Source organism: Leucopleurus acutus (assembly GCF_964270905.1).
Source record: "Leucopleurus acutus genome assembly, chromosome: 2".
NCBI classification, from domain to species: domain Eukaryota; kingdom Metazoa; phylum Chordata; class Mammalia; order Artiodactyla; family Delphinidae; genus Leucopleurus; species Leucopleurus acutus.
Genome location: NC_139143.1, coordinates 62,866,087 through 62,889,252, shown reverse-complemented (window position 1 = coordinate 62,889,252; position 23,166 = coordinate 62,866,087). Strand labels below are relative to the sequence as shown.

The 23,166-nt window shown below is 37.8% G+C and overlaps 1 protein-coding gene across 5 annotated transcripts in view; it reads left to right on the top strand.

Moving 5' to 3' along the window:
- Window positions 1-23,166, top strand: part of RABGAP1L (RAB GTPase activating protein 1 like) — a gene marked incomplete at its 5' end in the record, with an annotated part of 698,468 nt that overhangs the window by 433,276 nt on the left and 242,026 nt on the right. For all 5 annotated transcript variants that reach the window (XM_082834440.1, XM_082834438.1, XM_082834439.1 and 2 more), the window contains one exon: window positions 12,572-12,646. In XM_082834440.1, the coding sequence (XP_082690566.1) occupies window positions 12,572-12,646 (75 nt within the window). The remainder of the gene's footprint in view (window positions 1-12,571; window positions 12,647-23,166) is intronic.

The window sequence follows — 23,166 nt, the reverse complement described above, 5'->3', positions numbered from 1 at the left end:
AGCTTGAGTGAAAGGAATATGATAAGGGATATTGGGTACTGAAAATTTTTAATAAAAATATTGATTTATAACCAAATTTTAAAACTTTAAATTGTAGTGTGGGGATACATTCACATTAAGTTTTTTCATTTACTTGCTTTTTCTGATGTTTGTGGCCCTTCTTAAAATTAATAATTTATCAATAACAATTTTGGCTTTATTAATTAAAAATGCTTTGTATCGGGCTTCCCTGGTGGCGCAGTGGTTGAGAGTCCGCCTGCCGATGCAGGGGACACGGGTTCGTGCCCCGGTCCGGGAAGATCCCACATGCCGCAGAGCGGCTGGGCCTTTGAGCCATGGCCGCTGGGCCTGCGCGTCCAGAGCCTGTGCTCCGCAATGGGAGAGGCCACAACAGTGAGAGGCCCACGTACCGCAAAAAAACAAAAAAAAAAAGCTTTGTATCAATTTGCTTTTTGTAGACTAATTCAGAAATAAACGATTTCAGCTTAATTCTGGATATGAGTGTGTGTGTGTGTGTGTGTGTGTGTGTGTATCCAAAAAGATATATATCTTCAAGAAGATATGTAGACATGGATAGATGCAGATATTGTTCTAAGCAGATACATACACACACACACAAAGTCAATTCTCATTATTCATAGATTCCATGTTTGCAGATTTATCTACTTGCTAAGATTTATTTGTAACCCCAAAATCAATACTCTTGGTTCTTTTGTGGTCATTCACTGATGTGCCCATGTGCAGTGTGGAAAATTTGAGTCGCCTGATGCATATGTTCCAAGTTTAGATGAGACTGGGTACTGTTCTGCCTTCTTGTTTCAACTCTAATACTATACCAAAGTGTCTTTTCTTTCTTTTTTTTTTTTTTTTTGCGGTACACGGGTCTCTCACTGTTGTGGCCTCTCCCGTTGCGGAGCACAGGCTCCGGACACGCAGGCTCAGCGGCCATGGCTCACGGGCCCAGCTGCTCCGCGGCATGTGGGATCTTCCCAGACCGGGGCACGAACCCATGTCCTCTGCATCGGCAGGCAGACTCTCAACCACTACACCACCAGGGAAGCCCCCAAGTGTCTTTTTGTGGTATAGTTAGTGCCACGTTTTTGTGCTTTAGGTGATTTTGCTGTTTAAAATGTCCCCCAAGTGTCATGCTAAGTGTCTAGTGTTGCTGAGCACAGGAAGGATGTGATGTGCCTTAGGGAGGAAATACATGTGTTAGATGAATTTCGTTCAGGCGTGCGTGACATCACTGTTGACAGTGATTTCTGTATTAATGAGTCAACAATAAATATTAAATAAGGTGCATTTAAATAGAAACACACGTAACACAAGGTTATGTATTGATCAGTTGCTGAAAATGTGACCAGAGACTTGCAGAAGCCTAACACACTCTATCCCCTACGGACAGTGGTTGAGTATCTGCTAATTCAGTGTTTGCAGAAACTTCATAGAACATATCTACTGTAAGTAATGAGAATCTACTGTACATATATACAGTTTTCTCCAAGAAGAGAACTTTTCATTGGTTGTCTATTTCACTATTTTAATCATTATATTGAACCCCAGTGAAGCTCAGTGTGTGTCTTTCATATATTTATATTCTAGAGATGTCACCCAAATTGAAATCTTAACACAAACCATTGAATGGAATGTTACTAATAAGTAATTTTTTAAAACTTTAATTAAATTTTTAAAATTATGAAATATATCATACATTCAAATGAGTAAACATAATTTGTATTTATGAGTTTTAAAAATCAATAATAGGAGAAACATCCTTGTACATACAACTTAGGAAATATATTATTACCAATATCTTTGAATACTCCAGGTGCTCCTCTCAGATTCAGTGTTGCATCACCCAAGTCAACCACTGTCCTAAACTTTGTGATTATCATTCCTCTGCATTCTTTAATGAAAGCTCTCTCTCTCTGTTTAGTTTGTGAATATTTACTGAATACATAGCAAAAAGAAAAATTTATGTTTTATCATTAGGTTTTATTGTTGCTCACCTAAACTCTGCCACATATGTCAACAATCATTAAGATCTAGAGACTGTATAGTGACAGTAGCTAAGGCCTTGAGCTCTGGAGCTGCCTGAGTTTGAATTCTGGCCTGCTGCTTACTAACTGGGTGACCTGGCACAAGTTGTTTACTTTTCCTTTGCCTCAGTTTCTTCGTCTATAAAATGGAGATATTAAGAGTACTTACCTCAGAGGTTGTTTTAGGGGTTAAATAAATTACTATATATATAAAATCTGAAAAAATAGATAGTAGTTATTGATAAATAAATGTTACTGGCTAGTTAACAATAAGAAAAATTAATGCTAAAAGTTGTTTGAAAAGCCACTTGTATTCTTGTGCTATATTAAATAATCTTTTCTTTAAATGTTATCCTAATCTCTTTTAGACAGCCATGTGTTTTAATGATTCTTGTCACCCTGTGATCTCTTTTCATTTAGCTTATTGTGGCATTACTTTAAAATAGTCTTTCTTGGGTATCTCTTTTTTTGTCTCTCAGATTGTGAGAACAGATCTCTTTTCAGTTTGTAAATGAGTTTATTCCACATATTTTATATTTGGTTGTTTCTCCCTAACATACTCACTTAAGGGCTACTGAGCAATAATCCAAAGGCTGATTTGTTTGTTTGTTTGTTTGTTCGTTTTGACCTCATGTTGGCCGAAGTTCATTGTACTGATAGATGAAACAGTTTGTCTAACTAATAAATGGCAAATTGTTTTACATAAATGTCAAGCTCCTGTTAAAGTGAGGAGATCTGAGTTAGTATTTCCTGTTCTCAGTATTGTCCTTAGAGCTATGTTCAATTGTGTGACAGCTCAATATTTAGGTTAGTGTTTGGAGAAACACGAAATGTTATCATGGTTAAAACTGGTGAACTTAACTACTGTCTATGATAGCCGGTAAATCAGCAAACACAGCAGTACTTTAGCAGTACCAAGAAGCTAAATGGGAATCTGTTTGAGAAGTTTAATCCCTTCTTGCATGCCCACATAGCAGCCTTTCTATCTTTTTAGAGAACATCTTCTGATCTCCTTTTCATTCTTCCTGTGAGTCTGAGCTTCCTTCATCTTCAAGTGTGATTGTCTGATAAAATAGTACTGTATGTTGCCTATTTCTGGGACAAAAGAGAAACAGCATTCTGTATTTCCTGTACCAATCTGATAAAGGTTTGTGTGTGAGAGTGTTTTGGGAGAAATAAGGTTGTAGATAAGTCTTTAGACAATCTAGCTGTAAGAGTAAAAACATTCCTTAATGATTTTAAGGTCATTCAAGAGCAGTAGTGGTTATTGTATATTTTGGGCTGGCAAACAAAGTCCCACTACCCTGTGGAAAATTATTTTCAAAGTTAGCATCCCTATCGATGCATAACAATTATTCACAAGATAAAAAAAGTTAAGTGGTTTCCATATTAATTTCAATAAGGAGAACTTACATTATATATAAATGTTAGCACCAACATGATTAAGCTTTAACAGCTATCTCTGTTTACATGTCTAAGTTTTACCTGTAGTCAGTATGTTAATAAACATGCATATTGCACAAAGAAATTGAAAGTTCTCCTTCCCTAAACCCATGAGTTATGGATTGAAAAATATTAAGCTGCCCTTGGTCAGATTGTCATTTCTTTTGAGAGTATGGAATCTTATTTCCTATCTCTCTTGACCCCCAAGGCAAATCAGAAAATAGGCCCTCCTTCATTTGGGGAGAACACAATCTATAGCAGTGGTGTAATAAAGGTATTAAGTGTACAGTCTCTGTATTTGAAAAGATTTGGGTTCAAATTCTGGCTCTAGCTATGTGACCTTGCCCAAGTTAATTACCCTCTCTAAATGTCACTTTTCTTATCTCATAGGCTTTGTGAGGATTAATTGAGAATGTAGAAAAGCACTTATCACAGTGTCTGGCACTGTCTGCCTTTGTACATGCCATTTCCCTGCAGCATACCTGAAGTATCTCTGTATTCTTCCTTCAAGAATGTGAGGCCAGGCTTGCAGTAATTCTGGTCACATCCTCTTCTTTAAGATTAAGACAGTATCACCTTGTCTGAGATGCCTCCCTTGCCTTTGTCTCTATTCCTGGCATTATGACCTGGTTACCCACCCTTTCCCTCTGATCTTCCACATAACTATGAGAACTTATCTCACTGTGTACTTTTTCATTGTACATGCTGAACTCTTGTGCAAGACTCTGAGCTGAGGAGTAGAGACCATATATTTTCATCTTGGTGTCTACCTCAGCACAATGTTTGATTATATAATAGGTGCTCAGTAAATAGTGACTTGCTGAATGAATATATAAAGCTCTCTTGGGACCCGAGCCAGAAGAGTAGTCTATAGTCCAGATCAGAGAGAAGAGACAGAATACAGACACAGATTTTTTCCCCCCAAAAGATACAAAAAATTTTCAAATACACAGAAAAACTCAAAGACTTGTACAGTGAACATCCATAAATCTGTCACCTAGATTCTATAATATTTTGTTACTTTTTTATCACAAATGTCTCTGTCCGTCTACCCTTATATGCAATTAATTAATCCATTTTAATACTTTAAAGTATTAGAATACTTTAAAGTAAATTGCAGGTCCCTGCCAGGACCTGGCCCCACCCACCACCAGCTGGCAGCCTCCATATGCGGAGGTCCTGGCAGCCAACCAGGTCAGGGGCCAGCCTTGACTACCAGTGCACCCTGCCACAACAGAAGGGTCCCACACAGGGGATACTCCTAGAGCATAAAGTTCTGGTGACCAGAAGGGAGTGTGCTGCTGTGCCCCATAAGACAGCTCCTACCTAAAGCCACTTCTCAAATACTGGGAAACATAACTGACCTGCCTGATACACAGAAATAAACACAGAGAATTATGCAAAATTAGGAGGTAGAGGAATATGTTCCAAATGAAGGAACATGGCAAAACCTCAGCAAAAGAACTAAACAAGGAGGAGGTAAGCGATCTACCCAATAAAAAGTTCAAGGTAATAATCATAAAGATATTCAACAAACTCAGGAGAAGAATGGGTGAACACAGTGAAAATTTTAAGAGTTAGAAAATATAAAGAAGAACCAAATAGCTGAACAAATAAATACAGTAGGAGAAATCAACAGTAGATCAGATGATACAAAGGAATAGATCAGCGAACTGAAGACAAAGTAGTAGAAATAACCTAAGCTGAACAGAAAAGAGGAAAAAGAATTTTTAAAAATGAGGATAGTTTAGGAGACCTATGGGACAACCTAACATTCACATTATAGGGGTCCCAGAGAGAGAAGAGAGCAGGGGGTTAGAGAATTTTTTTGAAGACATAATAGCTGAAAATGTCCATAACCCATGAAAGCAAACAGACATCTAGGTCCAGGAAGCATAGAGAGTCCCAAACAAGATGGACCCAAAGAGGTCCACATTAAAATTAAAATGTCAGAAATTAAAGATAGAGAATCTTAAAAGCATCAAGAGAGAAGCAACAAGTTATGTACAAGGGAACCCATACATAAGGCTATCAGCTGACTTTTCAGCAAAAACTTTCAGGCCAGAAGGAAGTGGCATGATATATTCAAAGTGATTAAAGAATAAAATCTACAAGAAAAAAATACTCTGCTCAACAAGGTTATCATTCAGATTTGAAAGAGAGAGAATCAGTTTTACAGACAAGCAAAAACTAAAAAAGTTGAGCACCACTAAATGAGCTATACAGGAAATGCTAAAGGGAACTCACTAACCGGAAAAGATCATAAATTTAAATACAAAAATTACAAAAGGAAAAATCTCATCAATAAAGACAAACATACAATAAAGGTAGTAAATCATCCACTTGTAAAGCTAGTACAAAAGTTAAAAGAAAAAAATAGTAAAGTCATCTATATCCACAGTAAGTAGTTAAGGGATACACAAAACAAAAAATGTAAAATATCATGTCAAAAACATTAAAGTTGGGGACGGGTGAGTAAAAATGCATTCCAACTTAAGTGATCATCAGCTTATCATATATACATATAGGTTGTTATATATGAATCTCATGGTAACTGCAAACCAAAAATCTATAATAGATACACATGAAAAAAAGAGAAAGGAATCTAAGCATAACACTAAAAATAGTAATCAAATCAATAAGGAAGAGAGCAAAAGAAGAAAAAGGAACAAAAAAGAACTGCAAAACAACCAGAAAATAGTTAACAAAATAGCAATATGTACATACCCATCAAGAACTTCTTTAAAGGTAAATGGACTAAATGCTCCAATCAAAAGACATAGAGTGGTGGAATGGATTTAAAAACAGTAAGATTCATATATGCTGCCTATAAGAGACTCACTTTGTATCTAAAGACACAGATGGTGAAAGTGATAGGATGGAAAAAGATATTTCATAAAAATGGAAATAAAAAAAGAAAGCTGGGCTAGCAATACTTATATCAGACAAAATATAGTTTAAAACAAAGACTGTAACAAGAGACAAAGAAGGACATTATTTAATGTTAAAGGGATCAGTCCAAGAAGAAGATATAACAATTATAAATATATATGCACCCAACACAGGAAGACCTAAATACATAAAGCCAATATTAACAAACATAAATGGAGAAATTGATAGTGCAGATGGAAAATTAACCCGGATAGATCATATACTAGGCCACAAAGCAAGTCTTAATAAATTTAAGCAGATTAAAATCATATCAAGCATCTTTTCTGACCACAATGATATGAGACTAGAAATTAACTACAAGAAAAAAACTGCAGAAAACACAAATATGTGGAGGCTAAACAGTATGCTACTCAACAACCAATCGGTACTGAAGAAATCAGAGAGGAAATTTTAAAATACCTGGAGACAAATGAAATTGAACAGTATGTGCTCTCTCCCTTCCCAGCACTGGCAGCCTCTCCCCAGAGGGATGGTGTTTGAGCAAGAGGTGCTGGTGTGGGCATTTGGGGTAGGTCAGGGCTTGGGCTGTGGCAGTCCAATTGGGGTCTGAGACCCAGACTGCTTCTGACACACTGCCTGTGTAAATAATGGTTCCCTCTGCCTGCTCAGATGCTGCTTTGGGTCTGAGCCATCTCTGTGTCTCACAGCCAAGCTTCCTCCTCAACCATGGCAGCCCTCACCCCAGTGTGGAGCTGTGTTGTGAAGAAAGCAGGGCTAGAGTGTTCATTTGGTTCAAATGGGGGCACACACTGGAGTGGTCACAGGAAGGTGGCCAGCCACCCATGCAGTTTACAAACCACCCTCTCTGTCCTGCTTCAGGAGCGAGCGTGTTCATGCTTCTTACAAGTGAAGTCCAGTCTTTTCACAGCCCTCCTGTTAGTCCCATTGGCCCTCCAACCAGCCAAAGAGCTTGTCTTTCCTGTATTGGTCCCCAAGGCTGTGGCACCCAGTATGTGGCTCACATCATTCACTCTCCAGGGAGGATCTCTGCTCATGTAATCTCCCTTTTCCTCTGAGTCTCCTCTTAGTGGTACAGGTCTCAATCTGATCACTTCTCTTCCCTTCCTACTCAATTCTTTGTGGATCTTTCTTACAGTCTTGGTTGTACAGGAGTCTTTCTGCCAGTGTCCAGTTAGTTGTCAGTGACAGTTGTTCCACAAGTGGATGTATTTTTGATGTGTTCATGGGGAGAGGTGAGTTCCACATCCTCCTAATCCACTGTTTTCATCTCCTCTACACTTGGCCACGTTTCCATTGCCCATTCATAGATATTTCTTTGTAAAGTGTCTTTTCATATCTTCTTTCCATTTTTAACCTAGGTTGTTTGACATTGAGTTGTAGGAGTTCTTTATATATTCTGATTCAAGACTTTGTTTAGATATATTTGCAAATATTTTTCCAGTCTGTGGTTTACCTATTTATTTTCTTAATGGTGTCCTTTTATCAGTGGAGGTTTCTAAATTTTGATGATGTCTACTGTATCAGTTTATTTTTTTAATAGTTAATGTGTCTGTGCCCTGGCTAAGAAACCTTTGCATTTACCAAGTTACAAAGATGTTCTGTGTTTTCACTGAGTAGCTTTATAGTTTTAGTTTTATGTTTAGGAGCATAGTACATTTAGAATTAATTTTTCCATATGAAGTGAAGTAGGGATCAAGGTTCATTTATTTCCCCCATATGGATATCCAATTGTTTGAGCACATTTGTTGAAACAATTTTTATATATTTATGTTTTTACATATATAAAAAATTTTCCTTTCCTCAGTGTATTATCTTGGTAACTTCATTGAAATTAAATGACTGTATGAGTGTGGCTCTACTTCTAGACTTTTTATTCTGTTCTATTAATTATTTGTCTATATATGTATCAGTTTTACCTTGTCTTGGATATTGTAAATACTTTTACACTAAGTGTAGTAAAGGCTTCTCTTCTGTTACTCTTTTTTTCTAGTGTTTCCACCCTCGCTTTCTAGATGTTATGGTCACCCCAATCTGTTCCCTGGTTCTTCAAACGAATAAGTCTACAGTTTTATATCCAAGTTTTAGCCATCCACACTGGTGCATGACCTCCAGCAAAAGCCATAAAGAATGAGAATTTTAGCATGTCATTCCCTTCATCCAAGTTTATTTTCCCCTCCAGTTTCTTCCTGCTTTTTTGTTCAGTGCCTTCAGATAGTTGTTTTATATATTTGTCTTGATATAGTTTAAATTTGTTACCGGGGGGAAGGTTGGTCCAGTAGGAATTACTTCTCCATTATAGAAGTGGTACTCAGATGGTTTTTGAAAGTCTGAAAGCAGGCGTCTGGCCAGAAAAGCAATTAAAATGAGGCGTGGGGAGAGGTATGGTGCAAAGAGAGGCAAGTTTCAGATAGAGGGAAAGGATTTGGTTCAACTCACAGAAGGCTTAGAATAAAGCCAAACAGTGCTTAGAAGAACTCCAAGGGAAAGAACTTGCTAGAGCATTGTGTTTTTCAAACTGTGAATCATAAAATCAAATTTGGTAGGTGGCCTCTGAAAAGTCATTTTTGTTGCTAACCTAATCCAAAGCCATAACACAATTAGAAAGTAAGATCAATACATTGCTGATTTGAACTTTTATTCTCAGCTCTCCAGTTAGAGAATAGTTTGTGAGGTCACTGAGTTCATCCCTTCTTTGGTGTGTTGTGGACCTTCATTTTATATTGGACTTCTCTTGTAACACAAACGAGCATATAAATAGCACACTTCTCAGTAAACATGAAATATATAAAGATGGATCAAACATTTGTCAAAGTTTTGTCAGGGTTGATGAAGCATGATTGACTTCAGAGATCCCCAGTTTTAAGGAATCCTCAACTTAGACATCTTTTATGGGGAAGGGAAACCTTGAAAATATATCTCTTATCAACAGATCTCAGAGTTCCTTGTTCATGGAAAAGGAAGTGATGGAGTACCATCAGGAATGCACTAAATAGGGATAGTATTAGAACCTTTCCCCTCTTTCTTTGTTATTTTTTCCTTCTCTTTTCTCTCTGTAACTCTCCCTCCACCCTAACTCACACACACACACACACACACACACACACACACACACACATGAGCTCTGGATAAAAGTACAAATAAGGACTCATAACTATATAAATCAAAGAAAATTAAATAAGTAAAAGGATGCTAATCCATCTTTCAGTTTCTAAAATTAGGCTGAGCTCTGGAAACTGGTTATAATGAAGAAAAGCTTATTTTAAATTCTTTAGCTAATGATTCCATGATATAATTCGTCTCTTATTAGAAGAGAGTGTCATAATATCAACATTGGCAGAAGAAGGTTAGAAGATAACAATAGTACTTCAAAAGACACCATTAAGAGCATGAGAAGGCAGGTCACACACTGAGAGAAAATATTGGTAATACATATGTCAGACAATGATCTTGTCAACAGAATGTATAAAGAACTCCCATGAATCAGCAATAATAAGATGAACAGCCCAATTAAACAAATGAGCAAGAACTTGACGAGATAATCACAAAAGAATATGTATCAGTTGCCTAAAAGCACATGATAATATGCTCTATGTCATTAGCCATCAGAGAAATTTAAGTCAAAACCACAGGAATTAATAAAAGGAAAAAGACTGGCAATGTCAAGTATTGACAAGGATCTGAAGCAGTGAATACTCTTATATTTTGCTGGTGTGGATGAAATAATTGAACAACCACCTTGCAAAATAGTTTGGCAGTATCTTATAAAGTTAAACATACCCCTATCGTTTGAACCGTGAACCCCCACTCGGTATTTACCCAAGGGAAATGAAAACCTATGTACACAAAAAGCCTTGTGTATACAAACCAGCTTTATTTGTACTAGCTCCAAACTGGGAAAAAACCCAAATGTTTATCAATGGGAGAATGGATAGACCAATTGTGGTATGTTCATACAGTGGAATACTACCCACTGATTAAAAGGGATGAACTACTGATGCATGCAACAACATGGAAGAATCTCAGAAACATTATGCTGAGTGAAAGAGGCCAGACACAAAGAGTATATATTATATTAATCCACTTATATGAAATTCTTTAAAAAATGCAAAGCTGGGGCTTCCCTGGTGGCGCAGTGGTTGAGAGTCCACCTGCCGATGCAGGCGACACGGGTTCGTGCCCCGGTCCGGGAAGATCCCACATGCCGCGCAGCGGCTGGGCCCGTGAGCCATGGCCGCTGAGCCTGCGCGTCCAGAGCCTGCGCTCTGCAATGGGAGAGGCCACAGCAGTGAGAGGCCCGCGTACCGCAAAAAAAAAAAAAAAAAAAAAAAAAGCAAAGCTGATAATAGATTGTGAAAACAATCAGATTACTGGTGGCCTGGGGTGGAGGTGGTTTGACTGCAGAGAGGCATGAGGAACATTCTAGAATGATGGAAATATTCTGTAATGACGGGGTTACATAAATGACTCAAAGGAATTGTGAAATTAAAAGGTATGCATTTCACTGAATATAAGCTATATTTCAATAAAGTTTTTTTAAGTAAAAAAAGAGTTCTAGTCCCTGTACTCTGACTACCTTGGCATATGGGAGATACCCCACTTACCCTCCCTATGGTAACCATTCCTATTTATCTTTGATAACCATTGCCCTGGACAGAGAGTTTTGGTTTTCCTTTTTTTTTTTTTTTTTTTTTTGTGGTACGTGGACCTCTCACTGTTGTGGCCTCTCCCGTTGCGGAGCACAGGCTGCGATGCACAGACTCAGCAGCCATGGCTCACAGGCCTAGCCACTCCGCGGCATGTGGGATCTTGCCGGACCAGGGCACGAACCCGTGTCCCCTGCATCTGCAGGCGGACTCTCAACCACTGCGCCACCAGGGAAGCCCCAGAGAGTATTTTTATACTCACAAAATCATAGTGCATTAAATGGAGATTCCCCTCACTTTAATGAAGCACAACAGATAGGTGGGATACATGGAATGGGATAATGTCCAGGATTTAAACAGCACAGTTGGGGTGTTTGTCTTTTAAAAATAAATGTAGGAGCATCTGAATGATTTTTGTTTTTGTTGTTCTAAATCAGGGATCAGGAAACTATAGCCTACGCTGTCTGACTTTGTACTACCCTTAATCCACAAAAGCCACAAATGGTTTTTATATTGTAAGGGGTTGTTTAAGAAAAGAAAACCAATACACAACAGATATGTAAGTGTCCCTCAAAGCCTAAAATATTTACTATTTGGACTTTTACAGCAAAACCTTACTAATTCCTATACTATAGTCTTTGATCAGCATGGTCCGCCTATTGTAATTGATTCAACCTCTTAAAAACTTAAACAGTATTTTTTTTTAAAAAAATTGTAGTCTCAGCAGTTTGAAGTATTAAGCATACAACCTTATTTCCTTTCCTATAAAGACTAAGGTGAATATTAAGTTGAATGGTATGATAGCTCTAGGGATACTATATTTCCTGTGAATGGGCCACTGGCTCTGTACTAGCAGCCTGGTTAGAATGATGTTGAAGATGGTAAATAGGCAGAACATTTCGTGACAGTGTGTGGCATGTGTGGCAAGAGGGTCTCTCCCAGCCATTCTGCTAAAAATGCAGGGCAATGCTAAATGTTTCCGGTTTGCCCTAGTGGTATAGATGGGAGGAATCACCCTTTAGCCTCTGGAAAGTGCGAGAGTAGTTTAGAAGGTGTCTGAGAACATGTAGAGGCTAGAGAGGGTGATTTTTTTTTTTCTGTTAGGTTAGGGGATCTGCACTGCACTCTCGCAGCATTAAGGTTTCCCCCGTATGGTGCATTAGAATTCCCACATCAACTGTAGAACCTTCCCACCCTCTTCCACTATTTGCTTCTGCCTCCCACAGTCTCATTTGCCTGACCACAAACCATAATGGATCTTTAAAAATTAATTTAGGTGCTCTGAGCATCTCTTTATTCCAGATTCTAAAGATGAACCTGGGGATAATGGTACATCTAGAATTGCTTTAGGAAATGTACAGCCTCTTTGAGGGATCCCACTGTGCTAATGGCTCACACATCCAAATTGAGGGATCATTGAAATTGTGGTGGACAGGCCAGGGACAAGAACAAGCAGCAGCTTGATGTGAGCTAGCACTTAGGCTAAACTCCGTGAATGTTTATGATTCTTCTTTCTTTTCATCTTTTCTCTAGGCCTACTCTGTCTATGACGAAGACATTGGGTACTGTCAAGGACAGTCTTTTCTTGCTGCTGTGTTGCTGCTGCATGTAAGTAATTTTCCATGTAATAAAGGGCATGGTGCTGCCAAGTTTATTTTATTTGATGCTTGGTTTTGTTTTCCCTTCTTATTCTCCATTGACCTGATGGAGATTACACATGGCATATCTTTTTTAAAATGTTCTTTTGGTGATAAAGTAACAGATCTGATGTCACGAACAGGACAGTTTCTCAGTAGAATTAATTTTGCTGGCTGGTAGGGAATAAATTGCTTATTTGGAGTTATTTTTAACTAGAACCCTCTAGAATTAAAGAAGTCAATGTAACTGCCCAAATACGAGCAGGACCAGAGCCATGATGAAGGAATGTGACAAGGAAGTCTTTTATCTTTTTTGTGATTTATTTTTGTATACTCTCTTTTCTCTTAGTCACCTTCATTTAACAGAACATTTATTGAGAATCAGTTGTCAGTACTGGGCTAGGAAGTGGGATTACAAATACGAATAATTTATTGTTTGTATTTCTCAAAGGCCTCATGGGCTAGGATGGGGCACAGGTAATGTACGCACGTACCTATTATTTTAGTTCTTTTTATGTATCTGTGCTGATTTTTGTGATGATCACTATAGAGGAACTTACAGTGTGCCAAGTGAAAGCGATGCACAGAATAAGAGAATAGAGAGGAGAATTATCCAACTCAGCTCTGCCAGAACTTTCAGAAAAGACTTTCTAGAGGAGGTGGTAGCTTTGCCAGGACATAAATATTTGAGGTTGGGGAAGGTGAGCTGGGTAAGAGAGGGAGTAGAGATTGGTAGACAAAAGGAACAGCATTAGCAAATGTATGGAAACACAAAGGGCACAGCATATAAAGGGAACAGTATGAAATGATAGTTCCTTTACTGTTGCTATAGAAATTGTATGCAGAGAGAGGTATGAGGTAAAAATGGTCATATGGGCAGGGACCAAATTATGAAGACTTTTTAATAATGTCAAGAAATGTGGGCTTTATGCTAAAGCTAATGAGGAGCCATTGATCAGTTCGAAGCAAGGGAATGACAATCAGATGTTCACTTCAGATAAATTATTATATCCATGTAGAGAGTTGAACTGAAGGGAGCAAGCAATAGCAGAGAGACCAGTTAGGAAACATCAATCTAAATGAGAGATGTTGAGACCCAGAGAAAAAAACAATTAAAAACATGCAGGAGGGGACTTCCCTGGTGGCACAGTGGTTAAGAGTCCACCTGCCAATGCAGGGGACACGGGTTCGAGCCCTGGTCTGGGAAGATCCCACATGCCGCGGAGCAGCTAAGCCCGTGCACCACAGCTACTGAGCCTGTGCTCTAGAGCCTGCGAGCCACAACTACTGAGCCTGCGTGCCACAGCTGCTGAAGCCCATGCACCTAGAGCTGGTGCTCTGCAACAAGAGAAGCCACCGCAATGAGAAGCCCGCGCACCGCAGCGAAGCGCAGCCCCTGCTCGCTGCAACTAGAGAAAGCCTGCACGCAGCAACGAAGACCCAATGCAGCCAAAAATAAATAAATACATACATAAATTTATTTTAAAAAATATCTAAAAACATGCAGGAGGCAAAATTCGTAGGTTTCATGGATGGATTGACAAAGGAAGGGTCAAAGGTAACATGTCTAGTTTTCTTGCTTAGGTGACTGGATGAAGTATGGTATTTTGAGCTGAGATAGAAAACACGTCCGTTGAGATTGAATGGAGAAGAAAGGTTAGGAGTTGATGATGAATTTTGTTTTGAAATTTGGCGGAGGTGGTATTTTGGGGATATCTGAGTAAAGCTGTCCAGCAACCAACTGTTTACTGGAGACTGACACTGGGGGAGGAATCAAAGCTGAAATCATGAGAGTGGATTAGATCATATAAGAAGAATAAATAGAAGAAGAAGAACAGAATAGATCCCAGGAATGCCAGATATTTAGAGGGCTGATGAGGAAGAGGAATCCTTGAAGAATTTCTGGATTTTCAACAGAGAAGCAGCATTGTATAATGTCAAATGCAGCAGAGAGGTCCAACAAGTTTAAAACAAAAGCATTTCTTTTAGGTTTGCATTCTGGAAACGAAGAACAATTATAATAGACTCGTGGTCCTAATGCTGATCATTTGATTTTAATGATACTAATAATATACGGTGGTTCTATTGTGATTATTCACTTTAACTTTGAGTTTGACTTCTTCCTCTATGGCATCGTTATCTGTTTATGGTCTTTTTGATCTTCTCCTTGCTGTCCTTTTTTTTGTCATCTCCACAGCCCATGTTCTTCAGATTTCTTGTGATAATCAAGTACTTTATAGTCACAAATTCTTGGAGCCTTTGTTCTATTACTAAACCCACCTAGTAGTTAGAATAGTCAGGTCCCTACCACAGGGGGCTGGAGACTATAAACTGTGACATAGACGTGTTCACCAAGTTTCATAACCACCATTCTTCTAAAAGGAGATTTTATGATCATTCTGACGAGAGCTGATGTCCAAGCCACGGATAGTGAAGCTTTATCTTCCACAAAGTAATCTTTGAATATGTCACAGTTTAGCATTTTAGACCTGTAGCCCCATTAAACACATTATAATATATTGATTAAACTTCAGTGGGAAGAATATCACTCCAGGAAATCTGTTCTGAGACTTAACAGAAGTTTAGTTAACTGTAAGTTCATATTTCTCTGGACATACTTCCTCCCCGAAAAAAAAGAGAGGCAGTGATTCAAATAACTAGGAAACTCAAATAACCCAGATTTTTTTTTTTTTTTTACATTATCTACTGTCCTATTACAAGGGTCATGGAAAGTCGGCCATTGTAAACATATTCAACAAAATTGCCTCCAAAGTATGTGACAAGATGAATAGAAATTCAGTTTAGTTTCTACACTTTCTACATTAATAGAACTATGCAGTTGTTGCCATGGCTTGTAAAAATAACTGGAAATATAGAAATGCCTTCAGAATCCTGGAGGAAAGATGAACTGATATTCAGTGTTAATGAAAAAAATCTTACATTGTAATTTTTAATTAAAAGTATATGTGATAATTCTGTTAATCGGCATATGGATGGGTTGACTGACCAACCCATCCATTAACCAATTTAAATAAGAGAAGGTAACTGTAATTTTTTCTTTTCCACATTTAATTTTGCCTCTGTGGTTTAAATAGGTAGAAGAATACACTCTAGCTTAAACAATTCATCAAATACACTATCTCGGGTTCCAGGGAGATATGTTATTAGGGTCTTACTGACTAATTTTTTATCAGTTACATAAGCTATTGCTTCTTTTTGCTGCCAGACATCCTTTGGCAACTCCATATTAATCATTGTCAGAACCTGCTTCTTTTTGGGATGCTGTCTTTTCCTCACCCATGGTCATTTATATTTCACATTCACTGCCTAAGAGGAAAGAAAGACCAAAAATGAAAGTAGGATCAAGAACAAAAATTTAGAATTTTAAAGTTTTTCCATGTCTAGATAGTTTTAAGAAATAAGTATCTTCTCCTGGTGCTTGGAAATTTCCAGAAGCTTTGATAATAGCTTTGTAACTTGTAGTAGTTTAAGCAGTGGAAGAATTAAGTGTTTATCACATAGATGCTGTTATATCTATTGATGGAATTATAAGAAATTTATCATTTACAGTTTGGAAAAACTGTTACAGCACAGATTGCTTGTAACCATTATAGTGTTTATCTGCCTTTGAAGTTAAATATGTAATAATTATCAGTAATATCATCATTATATTATTAGTGTAATAAATAATGTCCTCATATATTTCATTTATTCTAAGAATCATATAAAATATTTTAGATAATTTTTAACCCCAATATATTTCTCGCACATATTTATTGTCAAGCAGCTTTAAGGTTTTTTTTTTAATTGAACATATACTTTTTTAGACTTTCAGAAAATTATGCTCCTTTTTAAGGTTAAATCACTCTATGTAAACTAATATCAACATGTATGGAAGCTTTCCAACTGCAAAAAGCATTATTTTTGGATAACCCAGAATGTTTAAAAGTATTGTTTTTTTTTCAAAAACTGTAACCATGCACAACTCGTTTGGAAACCAGTTTGGCTTTTATCTGATAAAGATATGCATACCAGGCAGCTCCATTCCTAGATATATACTTTAGTCAAATTTATGAACATGTACACTAAAATCATGTATTAAAATTGTTTTAGGATCAGTGTTTATAATAGTCGAACAACTCAAATGCCCACTATTATAATGTCTAATATTAGAATTATAATTAGAAATTAAAATGGATAAATTGTGGTATATTCATTTTGTGGAACACTATACAGCAAGTAAAGAAACGTTTCACACTACGTAGGCTAATGTGAATGAATCATACAAACATAATGTTTAGTAAGAAAGCAAATTATTGGTATCATTTGGTATGATTCCATTTTAGTATAATTCAATAACAGACAAACGTAAACTCTATTTTAGGATGCTCCATGCATGGAAAATATAAATAATACCAGTGAAGTGATTACTGTTAAAATCAGGACAGTGATTTCTCTGAGGAGAAATTGGGAGTCGTGACTGGGTGAGGACACATAGGGATCTTCAGGAGTATTAACAGTATTCTAGTTCTTAATCTGTTTTTACTTCATAATTGTATATTCATTGAAGTATAAATTTAACTTTTATATATTCTTCTGTGTGCCATATTTCAAAATAATATAAGGTTTAAAAATTACAGATCTTTAAATGCTTCCCCCCAAAAAAGACAAGTTTCAGATAAGATTTAACCAGTGGGCATCAGAAATGAGAAGCAGAGCTACTTCTTAGTTTTCCTGAAAATAAGGATTCTACAGAGTCCAAGGTAACAAAATAGAGGCTTCCTACTGTCTTTATATGTACATATAAGTGAAAATATTTGTGCCATTATATTATTTAGGAATCTTTCTGCTACATGTGACGTAACATTAACTAAAAGTAGTTTAAATTAAAAAGGAAATATATTGGCTCACATAACTGGGAAGTCCAGAACAGAGATGCTTTTGATATGGTTGGATTCCAGAGTTCATACTTTGTCATCAGAAATCTGTGTCTCTGTATCTCTGTTCTGCTTAAATTTTCTTGCTTTAACTTATATGGGCAGGCCACAAAGTGGGCAGCCTGGCTGCAGACTGGCCTGGCTTCATATCCTTTCAGTTTTACAACTTCATTTAAAAGGGATCATCTTTTGCTATAGCTCCTGTACTTAAACAAACAAACAAACAAACAAAACAAATAAGCAAACAAAAACCCTGAAGGATTCTGGTTGGCCTGCCTTGGGAATCTGCCATCCTTGAATCAATTACTAAGGGCAGGAAGGCAAGGTATCTGATTGGGCTGGCCCAGTCTTGAGTCCACCTCAGTGCTAACAGTGAACTGGATCAACTCCTCCTGAAAAATGGAATGGTTTTCCTAAAAGAAAGGAGATTTTGACATCAGATGATAGGGAGATGGGATGCTAGACAGATACATCACGTTATCTTATAGTGATTCTTTACAATAAGAGTTTTAGTATATTTTAAATAAGCCCTTCTGTATTCCCAAATCACTTTTTCCTTATAAATCCAAGAGGTTTTCCTGTTCTCTGTTAATTCTTGCATCAGTGCTTTGGAGCCATTACCCAGCATCTTCTCTTTGTGTCCTATAAATATACTCAAGACATTTTACCTTAAAAAAAAAATCCTCTTTTGATCCTCCCATTTAGCTCTCTCAGGTTTCTTTGCCCTTTCAAAGCTGAACTCCTTCAAAGGATAGTAAAAGCACAACTATGAATTTGAATTGTGGTTTAATACCTTTCAAGTTACATGACCTTGGGCAAGTTTCCTGAGCTTCAGTTTCTTCATTTATAATATAAAGTGAAAATAATATTATCATCCTTCTAGGGTTTTTATGAATATTGAATACCTTGTATTATAAGTGTAGAGTCTTATTTTGTATCTGGCACAAAAAGAGTGCAGCCAGGGGATTAAGTCCAGGCTTTTGGCAGTTCTGCTGGATTTAGATCCTCTGTCCTTGGGGCATAATGGCTGTAGAGCCTGTTCTACTGCCCTGCCCAGGCAGGGACGCAAATTCACAGGCCCCACACAATTGCCAGTTTAGGCTTCAGTCCTGACCTTCTAGGAAGTTTGTCCAGAGAACCAGAGCAGCTGCAGATCCCATCTTACAGCCCTGCTCAGTCAGAAAGCCAAGGTAGCAGCCCTGCCCAACTGTTAGGCATAGCCTCTGCCCCTGCATAACCAGGTAGCCTGAAGAGTCACCCTGGGCAGCCTCAGAGCCCAGCCTATAGTACCATCAAGCCATGAAGCCCAGCCTACAGTCCTGCCTAATTGCTAAACACAGCCTGTGGCCTCATCTAGTCAAGGAGCCTGGATAGTAACCCTACCTGACCACACAGCGAAGTCTTTAGCCCCACCCAGCTGTGTGATATAGCTGGAAGCCCTTCTTGATCAGAGAGCCCATTCTGTTTTCTTGCCGAACAGTGGAACACAGCCAACAGCCTATCTGATCATGAAGCCAAGCCTGTGGTCCTGCCCAGCTTCGAAGCACAGCCTGTGGCCCCACCTAAACAGAGTCTAGCCAGTGGCACCATCTGGTGGGGAGCACAACCTGATACCTCATCCAACCAGGACCTATTGCAGAACTCAGCCCATAGCTCTTCCTAATTGTAGAGTCTACCCAATGGCGCCACCCTGCCAGGGAACATAGCCTGTGAACTTGCCTATCCAGAGGTGATTGCAGAGCCCCGCTAGTGGCCAATCTGACCATGGAGCACAGCCAGCAGCCCCACCCAATCAGCGAGTTCACCCAATGGCCCTGATTGTATGTGGATCCCAGCCAGCAGGCCCACCTAACCACAGAGCCAACCCAGTGTCACTACCACTCCCTACCCCAACCTCAGAGCATGAACAGTGGCCTCTCCCAACTAAAGACTTTGAGATCAAGTCCTGCTTTTTCCCATGGTTGCTACCAGCATTATTCCAAACTGAGCTAACTGGTGAAGGTCTTTCCATGCCACAGCAAACCTGTAATGTCTGTAAGAGGGAGACTGCTTACTCAAATGTGCAGATAGCAATGCAGAGGATCAAAGATCATGCAGAATCAGGTAAACATGACATTACCAAAGGAAACTAATAAAGATCAAATAACTGACTCTAAAGAAATAGAGATCTATGAACTATCTGACAGAGAATTCAGAATAATCCTCTAAAAGAAGTTTGGTGAACTACAAGGACACACAGACAACTAAATGAAGTTAGGAAAGCAGTGATGAAAAAAACAAGTTCAACAAAACAATAGAAATGTCAAACAGATAGAAATCCTAGATCTGAAAAATACAATGACAGAACTGATGACTTCAATAGAGAGCTACAACACACTCAGCCAAACATAAGAAAGAATTAGTGAACTAGAAGGTAGGTCATTTGAAATTACAAGTCAGAGGAACAAAAAGAAAAAAAGTGGAGAAAGACTTATCGGATACTATCAAATTAAACAATCTATACATTATGGGAATCCTAGAAATAAAAGAGAAAGAGAAGGGGGCAGAAATCTATTTAAAGCAATAATGGATGAAAACTTCCCAAACTTAGGGGGAGAATGAACTTCCAGATTTATGAGGCCCAAAAGACCTCAGTGGTTAGAGTCTGAAAAGGGCTGCACCAAGACACATTATATTTAAATTGCCAGAAATTGAAGACAAAGAATTTTGAATGCAGCAAGAGAAAAGCTACTCATCATATATAAGACTGTTTACAGAGTCATAAGACTGTTTAGTTTCTCAATAGAAACACTGTAGGCCAGGAAGAAGTGGGATGATATATTCAAAATAGTGAAAGAAAAAAACTGTCAACCAAGAATACTATACCTGGTAAAGCTGTCCTTTGTAAATGAAATAGAGATAAAGACTTTCCCAAACAAACAAAAGCTGAGGGAGTTCATCATCACGAGACCCGCCTTTCAAGAAATACTAAAGGGCATTCTTCAGGCTGAAATAAAAGGATGCTGATTAACATCATAAAAACATGAATGTGTAAAATTCACTGGTAATGGTAAATACACAGTTAAAGTCAGATTCTCTAATACATAATGGTAGTACATAATTCATTTACAACTCTTTTTAAAAAGTTACAAAACATGGGCTTCCCTGGTGGCGCAGTGGTTGAGAATCCGCCTGCCGATGCAGGGGACACGGGTTTGTGCCCTGGTCCAGGAAGATCCCACATGCCGCGGAGCGGCTGGGCCCGTGAGCCATGGCTGCTGAGCCTGTGCGTCCGGAGCCTGTGCTCTGCAATGGGAGAGGCCACAACAGTGAGAGGCCCACATACCGCAAAAAAAAAAAAAAGTTACAAAACAACTGTATTAAAAATAACCTCAACTACAGCAATTTTTATCACAATATATATAAAAAAGATGTAAATTGTAACATCAGTAACAAAGTGTGAGGTGGGAAGAAATAAAAGTATGAAGTTTTTGTATGCTATCAAAGTTAAGTTGTTATCAACTTAAAATAGGGTGTTATAACTATAAGATGTTTTATGTAAGACTCTTGTTAACCATAAAGCAAAAACCGACAGTAGATTCACCAAAGAAAAGAGAATCAAAGCATACCATTACAAAGAATCATCAAATCACAAAGGAAGACTGTAAGAGCGGAAGCAAGGAGCAAAGGATTTACAAAAAAGAACACAATTAACAAAATGTTAATAGTGAGTCCTTATCTATCAATAATACTTTAAATGGATAAATTATTTAATCAAAAGATGTGGAATGGCTGACTGGACAAAGGAAAAAAAAGAAACAGGATCTAATGGTATACTGCCTAAAGAGTCTTACTTTAGCTTTAAGGACACACATAGACTGAGAGTGAAGGGGTAGAAAAAGATATTTCAAGTAAGTGATAACCAAAAGAAAGTAGAGGTAGCTATATGCTTATATCAGACAAAATAGACTTTAAGGTAAAAAAAGAAAGTTGTATAATGATAAAGGAGTCAAACCATCAAGAAGATATAACAAATTTTAAAATTTGTATGCACTCACCTGTATGTTCAGAGCACCTAAATATATAAAGCAAATAGAAACATAACTAAAAGAAGAAATAAATAGCAATACAGTAATATTTGGGTACTTCAGTACCCCACTCTCAACAATAGATAGATATCCAGGCAGAGAATCAATACAGAAACAGCAGATTTTAGCAGTACTGTAGACCAAATAGGCCTAACATATACACAGAACAGTCCATCCACCAGCAGCAACACATTCTTCTCAAGCACACATGGAACATTTTCTAGGATAGATCATGTGTTAGGTCACAGAAAAAGTCTCAACAAATTTGAGATAGAAGTTATATAAAGTATCTTTTAAACCACAGTGTTATGAAACTAGAAGCTAATAACAGGATGAAAGCTGGAAAATTCACAAATGTGTGCAAATTAAAAACACACTCCTGAACATACAATGGATGAAAAAAGAGAAATTAAAAAATATATATCTTGGGCTCCCCTGGTGGCGCAGTGGTTGAGAGTCCGCCTGCCGATGCAGGGGACATGGGTTCGTGCCCCGGTCTGGGAAGATCCCACATGCCACAGAGCAGCTGAGCCCGTGAGCCATGGCCGCTGAGCCTGTGCGACCGGAGCCTGTGCTCCGCAATGGGAGAGGCCACAACAGTGAGAGGCCCACGTATCGCAGAAAAAAAAAAAAATCTTGAGACAAGTGAAAATAGAAACACAACATATCAAAACTTATAGGAGGCAGCAAAAGGAGTTCTAAGAGGGAATCTTATAGTGACAAATGCATACATCAGGAAAAGAGAAATATCTCAAATGAACAACCTAACTTTACACCTCAAGGAACTGGAAAAAGTAGTACAGACTAAGACCAAAGTTGGTAGAAGGAAGGAAATAATAAAGACTATAAGACAAATAAATAAAGTAGAGAATAGAAAAACAATGGGAAAGATTGACAAAACTAAGAGTTGATTCTTTGAAAAGATAAGCAAAATTATATACTTTTAGCTAGATTAACTAAAAAAAAAAGAGGGTGCAAATAAATAAAATTATTTAAAAAGAGGAGACATTACAGCTGATACCTCAGAAATACAAAGGATCGTAAGAGACTACTGTGAAAAATTATACACCAACAAATTGGATAACCTAGAAAAAATGAATAAATTTCTAGAAACACACAAGACTCAAGAAATAGAAAATCTGAATAGACCAGTAACAAGTAAGGAGATTAAATCAAGAATCAAAACTCCCCCAACAAATAAAAGCCTGGGACAAATGGTTTCACTGGTGCATACTACCAAACATTAAAACCAAACATTTTAAGAAGCATTAGTACCAATCTTTCTCAAACTCTTCCAGAAAAATTGAAAAGGAGGGAAAACTCCCAAACTCATTTTACAAGGCAAGCTTTACCCTGATACCAAAACCAGAGAAGGATACTACAAGAAAACTGTAAGCCAACATCCCTGATGACATTCAAAAGTTCTCAACAAAATACTGGCAAACTAAATTGAACAACACATTAAAAGGATCATATTCCATGATCAA